The sequence below is a fragment of the Bipolaris victoriae genome, assembly GCF_000527765.1.
Source record: "Bipolaris victoriae FI3 unplaced genomic scaffold scaffold_139, whole genome shotgun sequence".
In the NCBI taxonomy this organism is placed as follows: Eukaryota; Fungi; Ascomycota; class Dothideomycetes; order Pleosporales; family Pleosporaceae; genus Bipolaris; species Bipolaris victoriae.
Window position 1 is genome coordinate 21,589 of NW_014575253.1, and position 17,217 is coordinate 38,805.

The 17,217-nt window shown below is 46.4% G+C and overlaps 7 protein-coding genes across 7 annotated transcripts; 3 read left to right on the forward strand and 4 right to left on the reverse strand.

The window, feature by feature from the left end:
• Nucleotides 1–56: 56 nt before the first annotated feature.
• On the reverse strand, nucleotides 57–1,503 carry COCVIDRAFT_20308 (hypothetical protein; the record flags this gene model as incomplete). Its single annotated transcript, XM_014695939.1, has 3 exons — nucleotides 57–564; nucleotides 625–1,253; nucleotides 1,306–1,503. 3 exons carry the CDS (start codon nucleotides 1,501–1,503, stop codon nucleotides 57–59), a joined length of 1,335 nt encoding a protein of 444 aa, XP_014551425.1.
• A 633-nt stretch (nucleotides 1,504–2,136) lies between these two features.
• Nucleotides 2,137–2,520, forward strand: COCVIDRAFT_112928 (hypothetical protein; the record flags this gene model as incomplete). The annotated part of the gene is made up of 1 exon (XM_014695952.1): nucleotides 2,137–2,520. The coding sequence occupies one exon, from the start codon at nucleotides 2,137–2,139 to the stop codon at nucleotides 2,518–2,520; it is 384 nt and encodes a 127-aa protein (XP_014551438.1).
• A 90-nt stretch (nucleotides 2,521–2,610) lies between these two features.
• COCVIDRAFT_42252 (hypothetical protein) lies at nucleotides 2,611–4,442 on the reverse strand (the record flags this gene model as incomplete). Its single annotated transcript, XM_014695953.1, has 4 exons — nucleotides 2,611–2,838; nucleotides 2,875–3,667; nucleotides 3,797–4,231; nucleotides 4,294–4,442. 4 exons carry the CDS (start codon nucleotides 4,440–4,442, stop codon nucleotides 2,611–2,613), a joined length of 1,605 nt encoding a protein of 534 aa, XP_014551439.1.
• A 1,269-nt stretch (nucleotides 4,443–5,711) lies between these two features.
• Nucleotides 5,712–8,003, reverse strand: COCVIDRAFT_112915 (hypothetical protein; the record flags this gene model as incomplete). Its single annotated transcript, XM_014695954.1, has 3 exons — nucleotides 5,712–6,471; nucleotides 6,527–6,681; nucleotides 6,753–8,003. The coding sequence occupies 3 exons, from the start codon at nucleotides 8,001–8,003 to the stop codon at nucleotides 5,712–5,714; spliced, it is 2,166 nt and encodes a 721-aa protein (XP_014551440.1).
• A 2,293-nt stretch (nucleotides 8,004–10,296) lies between these two features.
• On the reverse strand, nucleotides 10,297–12,018 carry COCVIDRAFT_112940 (hypothetical protein; the record flags this gene model as incomplete). The annotated part of the gene is made up of 4 exons (XM_014695955.1): nucleotides 10,297–10,468; nucleotides 10,544–11,675; nucleotides 11,745–11,814; nucleotides 11,866–12,018. 4 exons carry the CDS (start codon nucleotides 12,016–12,018, stop codon nucleotides 10,297–10,299), a joined length of 1,527 nt encoding a protein of 508 aa, XP_014551441.1.
• A 690-nt stretch (nucleotides 12,019–12,708) lies between these two features.
• Nucleotides 12,709–13,851, forward strand: COCVIDRAFT_20312 (hypothetical protein; the record flags this gene model as incomplete). Its single annotated transcript, XM_014695940.1, has 3 exons — nucleotides 12,709–12,930; nucleotides 13,015–13,475; nucleotides 13,557–13,851. 3 exons carry the CDS (start codon nucleotides 12,709–12,711, stop codon nucleotides 13,849–13,851), a joined length of 978 nt encoding a protein of 325 aa, XP_014551426.1.
• Nucleotides 13,852–14,629: 778 nt separating this feature from the next.
• Nucleotides 14,630–15,797, forward strand: COCVIDRAFT_31015 (hypothetical protein; the record flags this gene model as incomplete). The annotated part of the gene is made up of 3 exons (XM_014695956.1): nucleotides 14,630–14,739; nucleotides 14,794–15,147; nucleotides 15,218–15,797. The coding sequence occupies 3 exons, from the start codon at nucleotides 14,630–14,632 to the stop codon at nucleotides 15,795–15,797; spliced, it is 1,044 nt and encodes a 347-aa protein (XP_014551442.1).
• Nucleotides 15,798–17,217: the final 1,420 nt, after the last annotated feature.

Sequence of the window (17,217 nt, forward strand, 5' to 3'; positions counted from 1 at the left end):
TTCAAACAAGTCCTCCGAAGAGTTGGGTAGAGAAAAAAAAGGGAAAAAAGCCCATATCAGAATCTCTTCGCGTCATCTCCTCTGGCATCACCCTTTGCCATCTTCCGTGCCATTGCCCTCTCTCTTTCTAGGACACTGGTAAACGTGTCCATTCGCTTTGGCATACCAGTTAGATCCGCTCCTGTAGGCATAATACTGTCTCCCCTACTGACACCATTCCTGCTGCCTCCACCCCAAGCCCCCAGACCCCATCCTCCTCCTGCAGCTACTACTGGTCTCGTCGGCTCCCGAGTAACGAGCGCACCAGGGCCATGTCCGTACATGCTCACTCTCTGGACTTTGCGCAGGCGAAGCAAGCCGTAAACTGCGACGAGAGCGCCGAACACGGAGCACCAAGCACTGATGCCATAGAAACCGTAGTCCGATTCTTCAATAAAGTTCTTGAGATTCATGCCGTAGAGGGCTGCGACAAAGGTACCAGCTGTGATTGCGAGGGTGAGGATGGAGAATTTGAGGTCGAGAAGCATAAGCGAGTTGCGGTTGGCGTCTAGAATGGCTTTGACACTGTATAATACTGTTAGTAACGCTATGAAGAAATTGGGTGAAGAGGGGAAGGTTGCATACATTTCCTCTGTGTTCCTGATGCTCGATACCAAGTTCTCGGCTGCCTGCACAATTTCATCGGCGACCTTATGGTACGATTCCAGGAGCATCTCGACTTCGGTGTGATCGTCGTCTTGTCGTACCTTGCCCTCTGCCTTTTCAGTCAAGTACATGGCGCTGAGATCATCGTCTGCTTCGAGTAATTCTTCCAGTGCGTTCCTAACCAATCGTGCTTTTTGCTCAAAACTGCCCAGCTTCTTGCTGTAAATCAGCAGATATCTGAGCTTGTCTCGGTCAATGTCTTCCTCAAGTTCCCGGAGGACTCTCACAACTGGTTCGCTGACCCCTTCGAACTCCTTTTCCAAGCTTAAGGTTACGCTGATCAGGACGGCTTCTAGTGCGCGAAACTCATATGGAAGGGTGCCGTTGAGGGTCGATTCTTTTTGACGGAGCCGTAGGTCGAGATCGTACATGAAGACTGACTGCGATTTCGAATCTGTAGTGCCGTATGCGTCAAATACGAGGACTCGATTGTGCTTCAGTAATACGCGGAGATTGAGGAGGTTTATGAGAATCGCAGATGGTCGGACTAGAATATGTGGGAGGAGCGAGGAGTCGATTTTGCGAAGGTCGCGCGGGAGAAGACCATACTATTACGGGCTGTCAGCTATGGTGTGTCGATGTGTCATACGCCATATGTACCTTTGCGATCAGTTCGCTCTTCTTAAATTCTCCGCTGACCAGCGTGACGTTGCCGTGCTCGTCCAATTCCGTACAGCGCATCTTTAGCTCGTTGGTCGGCCGCATTATACGTCCCAGACTACTTCCGAATCCTGAAGAACTAGAGGACGAGTCGTCTGGTGGTGGGGGCGGCGGTTGCAACTGCGCCAGCTTTCGCATTTTTGCACTATTAAAAATGTTCCATCCATTGTTGGCACGAGTTGTGGAAAAAGACCGATAGGTAAAGCAATCGACATGCTGCAACGAGGTGGGCGGGGTGTGTCGGAGAACAAGCAAACGGTCTTGAGGTGGAGAGGATGCTTTGTGTTCGATCAGGCACCTAGAGGAAACAAATCTTTTGTCGCTAGAAAAGTCTCCCTTCTGCAAGTGACTTGTAACTCTTCCAAACGAACATTTCCCCGGGCTCCTGCCTATCTGACTGCCGATAGCATAACCGCAACATTGCCGAGTGGTGTGGGCGCATTGCGCAATAGGTGATGCGAAGACATTATTGACCTGAGCTCGCAGGAAGCTCAAAACCGACGGCGATGGGGCGGCAACTCTCTGTATCAGAGTTGTCTTCATAACTTTCCAGTGGAGTCAATATGTATGCGGAATCGATCCATACGGTCGTTGATCAAATCTTTTGCTTGAGCCTTGCCTGCACGTCATAGCGTTTCCGCGCTCCTGGAAAATCATTTGGCGCTAGTGACGTCACGTGCACAATCGTATCTGCACATGTGTGTATCCCGGGTCGTGGGAACCCAAACTCATACATGCCGTTCTTGACTTTTGGACGACTCAAATAATAGAATGCCTTGTCAGCTGTACAACGCGCTAATTCGAACGCACCACATCACTTCACGCAAGAAAGTTGCCAAACTCAAAGCGGCAGCGTCGAATTGCAATGTGTACGCTTTACTGAGGAGTGGCGGATGCCCTGGCATCATGTACTGCCAAGGCGCAGAGACTGGCGTGAGAGACTGGGTTGCGAATGTCCAAAGATTGCGCTACAAAGATTTTCAACTAGTCAAGAAGCCTGCTGAAAAAGAAACTGGCGGAAAGGATACAGAGAGTGGCATCATGTACGGGAAGCTAGAGGAGGTGGACAGTGTAAAGGATTTTGGAGCAAAGATGGAGAGTTTAGGTATATGGGAATGGTGGAGGAAAGGGATGGGCTATGTGGGAAACGACTGATTTCACACTTGTCATTCAACACGTATGTGTGATGTGTTGCTCGTCATTGTCTTGCTGTATTTGTTTCTAGCAAACCCTCTCCTGATACTACTATACGCGTTTAGATATCTGAACAACATCCTCCTCGTTCTCCAACACAACCGTCATTCCTCTTGCCATCTTGTTGGCTTCCCGAGCAGACCCTGCTCTCCACTCCCCACTATGCCAACCCTCCATCTCCGTAACAAGAGGTATGATAGCCGAGCCTTTCCATGCCACTACCCCTTTCCTCCAGCTCTGCAGCAAAGTAGCAACAAGAAAGGCAATTCCCATCGCCACCTAAACAATGGGCAAGATGATCCACCCCCAATTCACATACACATACTGTTTGAATGTGATTGCCTCGCCTGCTAATTTCATACCGGTTGGACTCTGACCAAGAGCATACGTAATGCTATCACTCATGCTTTCCATAGTCTGCGTGAAGTCTGTAACGTTGTTCAGCACTAGGCCGAAAAGGTCGGCCTTTGAAGAGGAAAACACCATGTTGAGGAATTCCATAAGTTTAGTGTTGTCGGTTGGAAGAACGCTGAAGCTTTTGTTCCCGGGAAACGTTTCGCTTTCGTTGGAAACGTTAAAGGTAACCCAGTGATTTGAATTGAAAGTGTTGACAACACCGATGAGCTCGTAGTCTGTGGCGATGCCAGGATGAAATGTACCATTTGAAAAGGTAGTGTTTTGAACAAGGCGAGCAACCCAGCACATGCTACACTCGGTAATGTCCGGCCTTTCTTCGCTAAATAGCGCCGACATTTTTGCGGCGGCGAATTCCGATAAGGTGCTATTGAGTAGTTCGCCAAGGTGGCTGGTCATTTGTGGTGGATTTGTGGTGCTGTTGAATTCAGTCGAACGGGTATCGCCGGATGAGGTGGATGAATAAGATGAAATGAAGAAGTCAGACGGCGTTGTATAGTTGCAACGTTTAGAGCCTCGCGAGAATTCACAATTGATTCTGTTGCTTGATGTAACGTTTCTGCACTCGCTCGTCACAGCCACAGTTGTGAAATCCTCCCACTGACAGTTACCAGTCTGGCATTGGACTGGGATAGGTGCGCTGAGATTGTATAGACCATTGAGAATGGCGCCTTGCATTTTAGGATCCATTGTTCTTTCTAAATTTGAAATTAACAAATGGTCTACTGCCGGTATCATACGAGATGCCTGTGTCAAACCATAGCCTGCGCCAGTGTCATAAATTTGATTTCTGTAAAAGGTAGCTCTGGATCTCTAGGGGTACTCTCTTGAAGGATACGAAAGTAGCTGTTGAGACGGTGGACCCATGGTAAGAGATACAATGGTGATGAGGGCATCCCACGTAGCCAGTTTGGTTTTGAAATGAAGGGTGAAAATAAGTGTCAGCGAGCCCCATGGCCCACGACTGGCTTCATCGAGGATCTGATACTCATGTAAAGGCCGCAGTGAGCTTACTAGATGTATCCATTTGAGCTGGCTGATGCATGATGCAACTGGGACTATGAGTGCAGTCCTGGAAAGGGTCGAGAGTAGGGCAACCAGTGTGTTGAGCGTGATGTTGTGATAGAAGTGCCAACTGGATAGTGATTTTCCTTGATACTTCCTTACAATAACGATGACTGCAATAACACATGCGATACTGAAAATTGCAGCAATAAAATCCCAATACCAGTCTCTGAGGTTTAGCTTTCTGAAATAGCTCAGTTGTGTTCGCTATATTTTTCAGTAGTCTGCTCTTTTGCAGGCGCGGGGTTTAGCAACGCCTCTGCGCTCGCATCGTATTTTGAGGCATCGTGTGTCTTTTCCTGCCCGGAAGTACTGTGAAGTGGCGAGATCGTTCTTGGTGATGCACTTGGTTGGAGGGACTCGTCGTGGTATGGAGGCCTATCATAGCCGTTTGAAGATGTCATTTTGGCAAAGATGGTTGTGAAGAACAACAACAGCCTGCTGCTCCTGAATGATTCAACGACTTGTAGGGGGCTGAGAGCGATATTATACGCAACATAGCCCCGTGTGTAAGTGCGAATGCGATGGGGGCCAAAAGTCAGCTGTGTACTACCATAGGTCAAGGGTTTGTTAGGCATCCACACTACGATCGATCAGGTCCCCGAAGCTAATATCGCTGCATCTTGGAACGATCCGTACTATAGATAGTAAGACTAGATTTTGTGGCCTTCGAAAATGACGATAGGGTCACAAGAGCGATTAGCTATGAGCATTCTGCTTTTTTGCTCCAATTTCTTCTTCACGTTGTTCTTTGTTCTTGCAACTTTTACGCAGCCTAGTCGTGTATACTAGTACGTAAAGTGTTTTGCATCTAAGCTTTTATTTCCGGGGAGATCGTCATGCTTAGCACTTCATCATCCCGAGACGGTGCCCCAAATTGATCTTTAGTGAAGCTTGAACACTTTTTACTCTTGATTTTTTACCGGAACCTCGATGGTAGATAAAAAGAGAAATTAGCTCCTAAGACTCGCTCTATGCGCAAGTAGGTTTCCCTTAAGGATAGAAGTGCGCTATCTCATGTATTATTTGGCTACGTGGCGGTGGGTGAAGAACCTGTCTTTTGTTTTAGAGGATGAAGACATGTTCTAGAAAATAGCAGTTATAAATCCACAATTTTATAATGAAATAGTAAGATAGTACAAGCTTGCGACCAGTTGGATGTCAAAATCATGTGTTGCACTCGCAATTGATATATTTACTTACTTTCTCAATCATCACAATTCTATTTTCACAGTCCGCTAACACGGCTCTAACCGACCCTAAGTAATGATTTTCAATCCTAATATATGAGTTTTTATAGGTACATAACATATTAGTGTGAGTCGAGACAAACCTCTAAGGAGCTACCTAAGGGTTGACCTTCCTAGGCACCAATTTAGAGTATTGTGATAGGTAGGTGCTTCAGCAAGAAGCCAGAAACTTCGATCAAGTTCAAGTTCATATGTATAAAAATAAGGTTCTTTAAATAGCGATGCATTTTAAACTCACTCCTAAAATCGACAAACATAGCTCCAAACGCCAACCGGCTTTTCACACTTGATCTGTCTAATATGGGGCAGCAGGCGCAACGTTCTGAACAGCGAAGCCAAAAAAAAAATCAACACAACAAAAGACAAGAAAAATGTTGCCAATTTGCCATCCCACCCAATCACTTCATTGTATTGTCCAACATCTTACACTCTGAGCATCTCCATCATAAGTCTCAACGCAAAGTTATCATCGCCAAACTTCTTCTCCAAACGACCAACCTCATTGTCAAGCTTAGTGTGAAGCTCACGGAGCACCTCAAGGGTGTACTCCAGACTCTGTGTCTTCTTCATGATATCGAGGATCTCACGCTTAGCCTCCTTCGTAAGCTTACCCTCGATGCGCCTCTTCATCAGCAGCGACTGGAGCTGCATCTGCTCACCGGCGAGCGAGGGATCGGCCTCAAGGGCGCGGATGCAGTGAACAAGTGTGAAGGAGTACTTACCCTCATCAAGGTCCTCGGCGAAGCCCTTTTGCTGCGCGTACTCCGCAGACATGAGGTTCTGGTAGTCGTTGCGGATCTGGAAGAAGCTGCCGATGAGGCAGCCGAGGGGGTTGAGCTCAGAGTCGGATATTTGGCCGTTGAGCGGTGACTCGGCAGTCATGAGGCGGGTTAGCATGCGGAAGAGGCCGCCGGTCTTCATGTCGACCATCCTGAGGTACTCGCCGAAGGTTGGGCAGATGATGTTGTGGGTCCAGTAGAGTTCGTAGCTCTGGCCGATGTAGAGCTCGTTGATTTCCTCATTGAAGATGCGGAGGCACTCTGGGTTGCTGAGGCCGCCGGCGAGAGCGATGGCATGCGTGATTTGGTAGGTTGCGCTGTTGATGGTTTGCGAGGCGCCATAGACGTTGTGAGTTGAGGGCTTGCCGCGGCGGAGGGGGGAGTTGTCCTCGAGATCGTCAAGCCTAGGGCGGGGTTAGAAGAGAGTTCATTTTAGGATGTTAGAATAAGGGAACTAACATGAGGGATGCAGTGTGAAGCATGTTGATGATCTCCTTAATCTTTTGAGTGGCTTTGGCAGGGGTTTTGAGCCATTTGTTGATGGAGTCAATGGTTCGGTCACGGAATCCATTTGAGGGCATGGAGGTGATATAGGCATAGGGTTGAAGAATGACCTGAGATGCATTATTAGCTACAGTCTTTGTGGAGGCTTCAATTTTCTGATAAGATGTTATAGAAAACTTACATCAGCGGTCAAGTTAGGGAGGTCGGTGCTAAGAGCTAGCGACACTACCTCGTTCAGTTGGAGTGAATCCACGCCAACTCTCGAGATAGTGGGCTTCTTGACACAATTGGTGCCATTCATTCCGTTAGTTCCATTGAAGCTATGCCTTTTCCTCTTTTCGCCCCTTTTCTCGCCCTGTGTTGAACCCTTCTTCCAGAGGTGGTCCATGGAGCCATCGGCTGGTGGGAAAGTTGTTGGGTACTTGGCTACACCATACTTCGCTCGCAGCATCTGGAGCTCATTCCACCTAGCCTTCAGGTTGTATCGTGGGCACTGAGCACTCCAAACAACATCACCGGAAAGGATGTACTGCATGGCGTCGATGTATCGCTTGGTATCGTCCGAGAGGTCAGGTCGCGTCTTGGTGTCCTTGACGATTTGGGCAAATTTGGCCATCTCTTGTCGGATACGCGCCTTGAGAAGCTCTCTGCCTTCTGCTTCGTCACATCCATGCTCCTTCATGATAATGTAGACTGCATTTTGGATGTTGGTATCATTATTCTTCTTCTCGAAGGAGAACAGATCGTTGACGAGCGAAGCAGCAGACAGGGCCGGGACGAGAAACTCGGTGCACAGTGCCTGCTCCTCAGGGGGGATGGTGATGGCGCATCCGAAGGTGACCAGGCCATACCAGAGCATGTATCTGGCATCGTGACTTCTGTAGGAGATGTACTCATCAACAGTCTGGAAGTTGGTCAATTCCTCTCGCCTGGCAGAGTGTTTAATTCCAGCAGACCAGCTCTTGGCGACGACCACAGCCCTCTCAGGGTCAATTGCCATCATCTCGCGCATGATCTGAGCAGCGATGATACGCTTGCTAGAGGCAACTCGCTCGTCGATGCCGACGATCTTGGCTCCCTGCTCCAAGCTCTCCTCCATGTCGCTCAAGTTGGCATCCTCGATCTCCTCGTCTATGACATCGTTGTGGATGAAGCCAAACTCGAGAGCATAACTGGTAATCTCCATTCGCTCGGGAATGCAGTTGGGCATAGCAACAGTGATGAAGCTGAACTGCGGGCCAAGGCCACCTCTGAATGGCCTCTCGAGAGGTCCAACTAAGCGGCGCCAGTCTTCTTGACACCTGAATGCACCAACATCCTCAAGGTCGGCAGCATGGTGGCGCCTGAGATCGATTCCTTCGCAGAGGTTTTCCGGGTCGTAGATGTTTCTGTCGAGGAGGACGGAGTAGGTTTGGTCGTATGAAGGGGCCATTTTGTCTTTTAAACTCGAACGACTGTTGTGTTACCAGCTAACAGTTGAGGCCTGTAGGTGTAGATGGGAGAGGTCGAGGAGAGGCTGTAGTAGACCAAAGGATACACGCTCAACAAGATAAGGTTCACGACAATAATGAACGTGAGATCGCTTGTAAACTTTGATTCCGCTTGAAGAATGTTAGTGAACATAGGCATTGTTATTGATGAGCCACGATGATGGCTCATGAATGATGGTTCGATGGTAATGCGATATAAAATTTGGATGCCAACTAGTTCTATTAAATAGATATCCTTGTAAATGCTACACATAGTTATACAGCGCTTAGTGTGCAAGCATAGGCAGGTACTTGGTGGCGTGGGAGTGTGTTTCACAGCGATCAGCTACCGAAAGCGTAAATTCCGACCAGCGATAGCCCCAACAAGCCGTCGCACAGAGATCCACGCCAGACAGCAGGAGAGAATCGAAATTGGAAGCCGGTGAAATTCCGCTTCGCGTTGTGTGGGCCTAGACTGAGGCGGTCCTGAATGGGAAGTGGCCTAATTGGGCGAAAATCCCGATTTTGGTCAGCTTTGGGTACTTAACTACTGTATCCCAGAACAGTAGCTCGCCATTGAGACGGTGAAGTGTCAATCAGACTAGGGCTATTAGCATTAATGGCATTTTTTCTGCCTCGTATACTACATCGCTGCGACTCACTTATAGATTACCAAGCCCTCAGCTAACAGAATTTGTGAAACCATCCACACAAGAGCATCCCCGTCGGCATGTCCGCCTACTTTCAGCACACTGACCATAAGATCTTTCCCAACCCCCACGAGTTCAACCCTGACAGGTGGCTCAGCAACATTGCTCCCGCTATGAAGAAGAACTACATTATCGCTACTATGGTCTGTCCTGGTGCTATTGACTTCGAGATCTTTGAGACTACTGAGTTGGATCTCAAGCCTACCTAAAATATGGTTGTGCCTCTGCCTAGCTTTACGTTCCAGGGTTTCAAGGTCAAGTTTAACTAGGTTCGCAAGGGCGGTGGGGGTCTAGAATTGTGTTAGGAAATTACAAGGATGTGGGTCGTTTAGAATGGTAGAAGAAAACAATAACAAGCATTAGAGAGATAGCTTTGGTCTTCTAACATGTATTAGTTTGAGAAACAAGATTCTGAATTTTATTAAAACTAGTTAGTAAAGCAGATGCTCCGCCTCCACAACATATAGAATATCTTATATGCTACTACTATTTTTATACTAAGTAAACTTAATATCATTTTAATATAAAGCAAAATACCTAGATTTCTTAGAGTAAGTAAACCTATAGGTGTAGTAATCTTACTAAATTATTCTAATATAAAGAGTAAGATTACTTTATATCTAATAAAGTCTACTATAAGAGTAGACAAATATATTGATATAGTTTTTAGAGGATATAATCTTGATTTATATTAAATAGTGATAAGTAGAATAGATATAGAGCTAGTATATCATCTATACTCTACTCCTAAGATAAAGGATGGAGAGATTGTTAACAGCATACATTTAGGGAGGTAAGAATGAGACAAGAGTTCACGTGATGTGGCGCATACTTGAGTTCCTATCTGATATTAACACGGTCTATTTCTAAAGCTGATAAACACGAAAGAACTCTACCGTGACAGTGTGTCTTGGGTTTCCCTATAGCCGCTCTATCTCTAATTAGATTAAAACTCTTTCAAAACGGCCACCCCTAGTTTCCTTTACATTAGTGTGCTGAAATCTTTTTTTATCTACGTTAATCAGCTATTTAAGATAGTTAGAAACCGTCTCTCCTCTAGGAATATATGTAGTACATCGCTCTGATAGTGTTGTATACATGATAGTCTTTAGATATAAACTAAGATGTAATGCAGAGATATGTATTCTGATAAGATGGATGATGAGTCGATCGTCTTCTATGCTGAGGTTTGCGGGTTAGTTTTGCCCACATTGTTGCACCAGCGCTTGCTTATTGTAACAAGCGTATCGACTACCCCGTTACGAATGCTCTTTCATTCTATATTCCACTAGGTGACCTTTCATCTGAAACCTGGCAATGTGACAGATAGCTCGACAAAAAGAGGTCTCACGTGAGAAGACGGTTCGACGAAGGTGCTGTATTTTAAGACAATTCTAAGCTAAGGAAAATAAGAGAGTGAAGTACATGAACAGAACGCCAACAAAATTCAAGGAATCTTAAGAGTGGCAGTGGGCAGTGTGTGAGTAGACGAGGGCACCAAGTACGAATCTTATTCTCCTCAACTGAGTTGCAACCAGAGGCGACCTCATTTACTAGCCACACGGGCCTTGACGTTCAGGAGTGGCCTGACCCACAGACCATACTGCAGCAGGTTGTTGAAATCGTTGCCGGTCCACTCCAAGTCAGGGTTCTCCAGTTCCATGTCGAACGTGTAGAGCATCTTGGCGATTGTAACACGGACTTCCATCAACGCGATGCTAAAATAAGACCAGGTCGTTAGTCGGACTTTCTTTGTATATGTGATCAAGGGGGTATAAGGGGATGGAACTTACGCTTTTCCTGCACATGCGCGGGTACCGTACGAAAAGGGCTGGCTCGCTTCCAAAATGTCACCGCTCTTGCCCAACCACCGCTCCGGCTTGAACTCCAGAGGATCCTTGAAATTAAGCGGGTCGAGTGCTGCAACCATAGGGGCGATGGTAACTGGAGTGCCTCCCGGAATGAAATGACCATCGACGGTGTCACCGCCCTTGGGAACTAGACGCGGTAGGATGGGTGGTGCTCCCGTCGGAAGACGCAAGCCCTCAAGGCACACGCGATGGAGAAGTTCTAGCTTTTCGGTGGACGCATTCGTAATCGCATCAGCGTTAGGGAAAGCCGCGCGAATCTCGGCCGTGAGTTCGGCAAGAAGCTTCTTGTCTCGGAGTAGGTAGTACGTCGTGGATGTCATAACCGAAGCTGTCGTCTCTGTGCCTGCGCCGATAAAGTCCCATGATTGCGCAGCGAGCTGGATCTCCGAGATCTGTACCTTGGAACTGGCGCGCTGCTCTAATACCTTAGTCAAGAAGTCTTTGCGCGACGTTGTGTCATGCTCCGCGACGCGCTTCTTCATAACCTGGAGAGCGAATTCGCCTCCCTTCCGCGCGGTCTCTTCGAGCTTGTTAACCTTTTCCCGGAAGAAGAAGCGAGCGATGGGGCCCAAAGCCGGGAATTGCTGAATCGCCTCGTGGAAGCTGGTGAATGTCAAGGATTCGTTGAGTTCGAGGATGAATGGGTGGATGGTTTCCCTCCCGATGGCGCCAAAGTCTTGTCCAAAAGCCAGGTCGCCGATGATGTCGAATGTCATGGAGCTGTAGCCGAAAGTTAGGTCCACGACGCCGCCGTTGGCCGTCTTGGACTTGACGTGCTGGATGAAGCGGTCGATGTAGTCATTGATCATAGGCTCCATCTCGTTCAAAAAGGAACGTGAGAAGGCACCCCCGAATGTCCGAGCAATCGCGGCGTGTTTCGCGGGGTCACGCTCCGTGATGATGGAGCGTACGTCTTGGGCTGCAAAGATGCTTAGACCATCGTACCAGGTGCCTTTGGTAAAGGTTTGGTGGCCTGGGCGGGAGCCGTAGATGTCTTTCCAAGCACGGGCTGAGCTGAAGCTGAGTTCATTTGGTCCGTAGCGAACAACATGGCCTGAGGATCACAGACGAGTTAGTAGTGTTGGCTGTGGTCGTGCTATTGTGGGGACCATAAGGCACTTACCGTATTTGCGGTGGAGCTTGAGGAGTTCGAAGGATTGTTTACCCTGGAAAACCGTGTATAGATGGGGGATCTACAGGCGTCAGTGTTGGGGCCAAGCAGAGCTCTGAAATATGGTGCATACAATGCTAATTTTGTTTATCCAAGGGCCAGGGAACTTGCGCAGGGGATGGAAGTATACGTTGTAGATGAACACCTTGAATATATAAAAGAGTACTAGAGGCCCAACAAGAAGCCAGGCCAACTCCGGCAGGGTTTTATTGTTGACGATCTCCATCTCGATGCAGTCTTGTATGTGAGTATTCGCTTTGTGTGTCAACCATGGGGGATGAAGGTCACCTTATAACCACGGTTGTTGTTACTGTATTCCGCAGCCAGAAGTCCTTCGCCGCCGGCCTAGTCCATTTGAGGCTGTATCGTGTGTTAATTGGCAGCATGTGTTAAAGAATTCACCACGCAACCAAGAAGGAACGCGGTTAACCACTAAATTGAGGCAGATTACCGCCCTCGGAATCTTCCAAAAAATAATCACGCCATTGCCGGCTCTATGTGCTTAACTCCTTGCGCATTATGGCCTTGCCGGTATCTGCAGCTCTGATAGAGTCTTTAGCGAAGCTAGCTCCGCAGCGGAATTTTTCCAAAACGGGTAGTTACCGTATCCCATATCAAGTAGGTCTGTGCATATGGGACAGTACTACAGTGTACCTCCAAACTTCTGCCTATTTTGGCATTGAGCTTACAGGTCCTTTAGAAAGAAGCGAAAACGCGAGAACAGTGGCGTTGCCGCCGGCGGTCCAAGCAACTTGGGGAATGGGATCTGGGCGTTATCAAGTCGTGTGTAAATGTTTAGTTATAAACAACACGCGCTTCTTCATATAGCCTTATGAAGACAGACTTCCGAAGATTGTTCTTTTGAAGCTACAGGACCGTGTTTCTTTAAGTCGATATTCCAAGTTCAACACCAAAAATGGGACATTCTGCTAAAGACGAGGCCCCCGTCGTGGCCATCCCCAAGCTGGGCCCCATTTTCACCAAACTCCTCCGCGATCTCAAATATCGAACGCCTCAGCATGAAAATACACGCCCTGCCCTTGAAGCTGCTATGCTCGAGTACGCCATCCGCTCGGGGGCTCCATACAAGTCTGAGTATGCCCAGCGGTACTTCGATGTTGGACTTACCCTCGCTTGTGTATGTGTTCTTCTTCTATGACTCCAGTACTATCTGCCTCGAGTTTAGCGTATACTTAGACTTCTACTAACTACGCGAATTAAGGCCTATTACCCTACTCATTCTTTTGCTGTGAAATTACACATAGCTATCTACTCCTGGCTAGCCATCTACATCGATGACGACGACGAAGGTAACGATGACCTTATCGGTTTCCAGGAGCGCTTCCAGAAGGGGGAGCCTCAGCCATCTGCTCTCCTGCAGCGCTTCGCAGAGAACCTCCAAGAAATGTCAATCCATTTCGAACCCCTCGTGGCCAACTTCATCGTGCTTTCGTCGCTGCAATTCGTCGCCGCTACCCTACTAGAGAGACGCAGCGAGCTCCACAGCCTGCAGCACTGCGAGGAAGCAAAAAGGTGGCCCGACTATGTCCGCGACAGGAGCGGAGTCCCTGAGGCGTTCGCGTATTTCATCTTCCCAAGAGACGAGTGCCCGGATATAGGAGCGTATATGCAAGGCATACCGGATATGATGACTTACATTAACTACGCGAATGATATTCTATCGTACGTATGGACCTGTTCCTGGCAGCCTATGATTTTCTCCTTGTATCTGCAGCACTTGCTAACCAATCACTGTTGTCACAGGTTCCATAAGGAGACCCTCGCTGGCGAGACGGACAACTACATCAACACCCGAGCCGTCTGTGAGCAACGCGAGCCTTTTGACATGCTCGAAACTGTCATTGCCGAGACAATCGCGGCAAATTCGCGCGTGGTTGGGCTTCTGGACACCAGATCTGACCTCGTGTATGCTCGCAAGTGGAACGAATTCTTCAACGGCTACATCTTCTTCCACGTCACAGCTCGGCGGTACAAGCTGCACGTGTATACTGGGCTCGCAGATGTGGGAGCCAAACGGCAGGAGGTGCTTGCATGCTAGCTCAATTTGCTGCAGTCATTTCTGCGGGCTGCGATAGAATGATTCGTTTGGTAGAGAACATAGTCATTTGCTATCATTTTGATTTTTATATTCATTTAGCGAATAGTATATTTGTTATTTTTTCTAAACATAAGACAAGTCGTTACCTTAGCCTTCTAGTAAAGAAATTATAAAGATTTAAATAATAAGCTCAAAACCTAATATAAGGCTTTTAGCTCTGAGTTTATTATATATAAAAGGATTTGCTTTGAAATTAAGAATATATAAATGATATCTATAAATTACTAGTTATAATTTATCTTTTCCATATATATCTAGCTGAATAACTAGCTATCAATATCTGGATAAGCCTAGCTGCAGCAAAAACGCAACGCTAGCCCGCCCCCCACCCCACTCCCCCACCCCATACAAAAGCTCTATGTCCGAATAGGTATCGAGAACGCAACTATAAAACGCACAACCAAACAGGCCCTTATGCTAGCCTTTTCGGCACGGTGGGCACATTGTAGTTGCCGGCGCGGCCCGATCGGATCTAGCCATTTTAGCAGGTATGCTCTTGGATTTGGTTGAATCATCGAAATCTTGTTTTGAAGCACTTCGCATGGGGATTGCTTAAAGCGGATGTTTTCCGGCGTCTATATGCGTGAACCTATAAAGCCACGCCGATACCCCTCCTCTCGCTCAATTTTCAACTTACCGCCGTCTCTTTCTCGAGCTCATTGACTAGCGTAGTATCTGCTCTCCCATCTTTGTCGCCTAGTTCCTCCCTTAGTCCACCATGGCACCTCCAGCATCTCTGCCCACCAAGCCTCTCGGCAAGACAGGACGACAGGTGCCCGCCCTCGGTTTCGGAATGATGGGACTGAGTATGGCGTACGGACCTACTGGGTAAGCTGCTTCATGTGTGCCCTGACCTAGGACGCAGTTCTGAGACTCTCCCAGTAATGACGAAGAGCGTCTGGCGCTTCTAGACCGTGCCTGGGAGCTCGGCTACACGAATTGGGACACAGCAAACAGCTATGCCGACAGCGAGGTCCTGATCGGAAAGTGGTTCAAGCTGCATCCTGAGCGTCGCGCCGACATCTTCCTGGCCACCAAGTTCGGCGTCAAAGTTGCACTCGACGACAAGGGCGAGTGGAACATCTCGGCTGACAACAGCCTCGAGTTCCTCACCGAATGTCTCGAGGGCAGTCTGCAGAAGATGGGTGTTGATTACATTGATCTCTTCTACGTCCACCGTCTTGACCCCAAGACGCCTGTCGAGAAGACGATGGAGCTATTGGCCAAGGCAAAGAAGTAAGCTAGAGTTCTAATGTCCTATCCAGGACAGGCATTTGCTGCGCCCATACTGATACTTCTAAATCAGAGATGGTAAAATCAAAGCCATCGGCATCTCTGAATGCGCCTCCAGCACCATACGACGAGCCTACGCAGTCGCACCCGTCGATGCCGTCCAGGTCGAGTACAACCCGTTCCAACTGGACATCGAGAATGAGACAGGAACAAACCTGCTCTCCACCTGCCGCGAGCTTGGCATCACCGTCTTCGCATACGCTCCGCTAGGTCGCGGCTTTCTAACGGGTCAGATCAAGAGTACCGACGACTTTGCGCCTGACGACTTCCGCCGCGTCGTGCCGCGCTTTAGTCCCGAAAACTTTGCTAAGAATCTCGTGCTAGTTGACCGCTTTAAGGCCCTCGCAGATAAGAAGGGCTGCACGCCGGGCCAACTGGCGCTCGCGTGGTTGTCGGCACAGGGTGAGGACATCATACCAATCCCCGGCACGAAGAAGATTCAGTATATGGAGGAGAATGTCGGTGCGCTCAAGGTGCATCTCTCGAAGGAGGAGGTCCAGGAGATCAGGGACGAAGTCGAGAAGGCTGAGGTCGCGGGTCACCGCAACCCTCCCGGTGCATTCACAGAGTATTCTGTGACTGTCGAGCTTTGAGGTGTCCTTGCGAGCGATATCCATCGAAGCTGGTCTGGTGGATAGAGTAGCTTAATGCTTAAGAAGTTTTACACCTTAAGCTTCCTATATATATTACTTATCTAGGGCTAGAATATACTCTTTTACTAAGCTATTACTATACTAGTGCGCAGGGTCACATATGACCCTTATACTAATACATAGTATAAACTATCCTAAGAACTATAAGATAGAAGTTCCAGTATAAGATAGAGTAATATATAATCTTTCAAGTTTTAATTCTATACTATACTCTCTTTCTACTATAAAGTTATGCTACTTATGTGTAAATATTATAGAAGAAGATTTACTTATTTATCTATCTTCGCTAGTAGAACTTATACTTACTATAACTATACTTTATATCTATTTATTATTATTATTATTATTATATAGGAACTTTTTAAAGTCTATATATATATATGATAAGTATAAGAAAAGCTCTTCACTTAACAAATAGTCTTTATTTAGAGATTAGTATACTAATAAATAGATAGTCTCTGTCTAGAGACAAAGTCTAGATTGAATTAGATTATATAGATATAGATAGATATTAGAATCTAGTTTTACTTAATATCTTATATTCCACTTTAGACTATTATTATTTAATATTTATTAGCTTACTTATATCTAACTTGTTATATAATATATAAATACTATAGATAACTATTATAATAGCTTAGTAACTATATATCTATATAGAATATAGACTATTTGACTAATTTTATAATTCTTATACTCTATATATACTTATATATCTTAAAGTATCACTAAGGTATTATTATATTTAAATAATATTTTATTATAACGCACTCTAAATAGTTATTAAGATATAAGAAATGTACTAAGATAATCCTTATAAATTAGAAAGTCTTTAACATCTACTCTATTAATAGAGCTAAAAGTTTAGAAATTCCTAGAAGTATTATTTATATAGATATAGCTATTATATTAAATTTTTAGAAGATTTAAATAGGCTAGTCATTGGGTCTCTACATCGGGATCTTAAAAACGCTATTATCTCCACCAATACTTACCCGATTAAGAAGTCTAGTAGCTTATTTTAAAGCTCTCTATTAGAGCTTTATTTTACTATGCTATAGTAATACGCTAGCTATACTATATAAGGAGATATTTAAGATCAGAGTAAAATGTGGAGACCTAACTCTTAGCAAGGTAGGTAGGCTAATAACTTCTTACCTATCAGAGTTATTCTATTACTTAATTAGATAGAAATGAAGCTTAGATTAAGGGCTACAAAATGAGCTACTAAACTTCCCAATTGGGTAAGTATTGGTGGAGTGAAGTAAGAAAAACGATCCTGAGGTGGAGACCCAACTTACCACGCTATATATACTCTTATTAATCGCGATTTTTAGTAAGATTTTAGATAATTAATAAA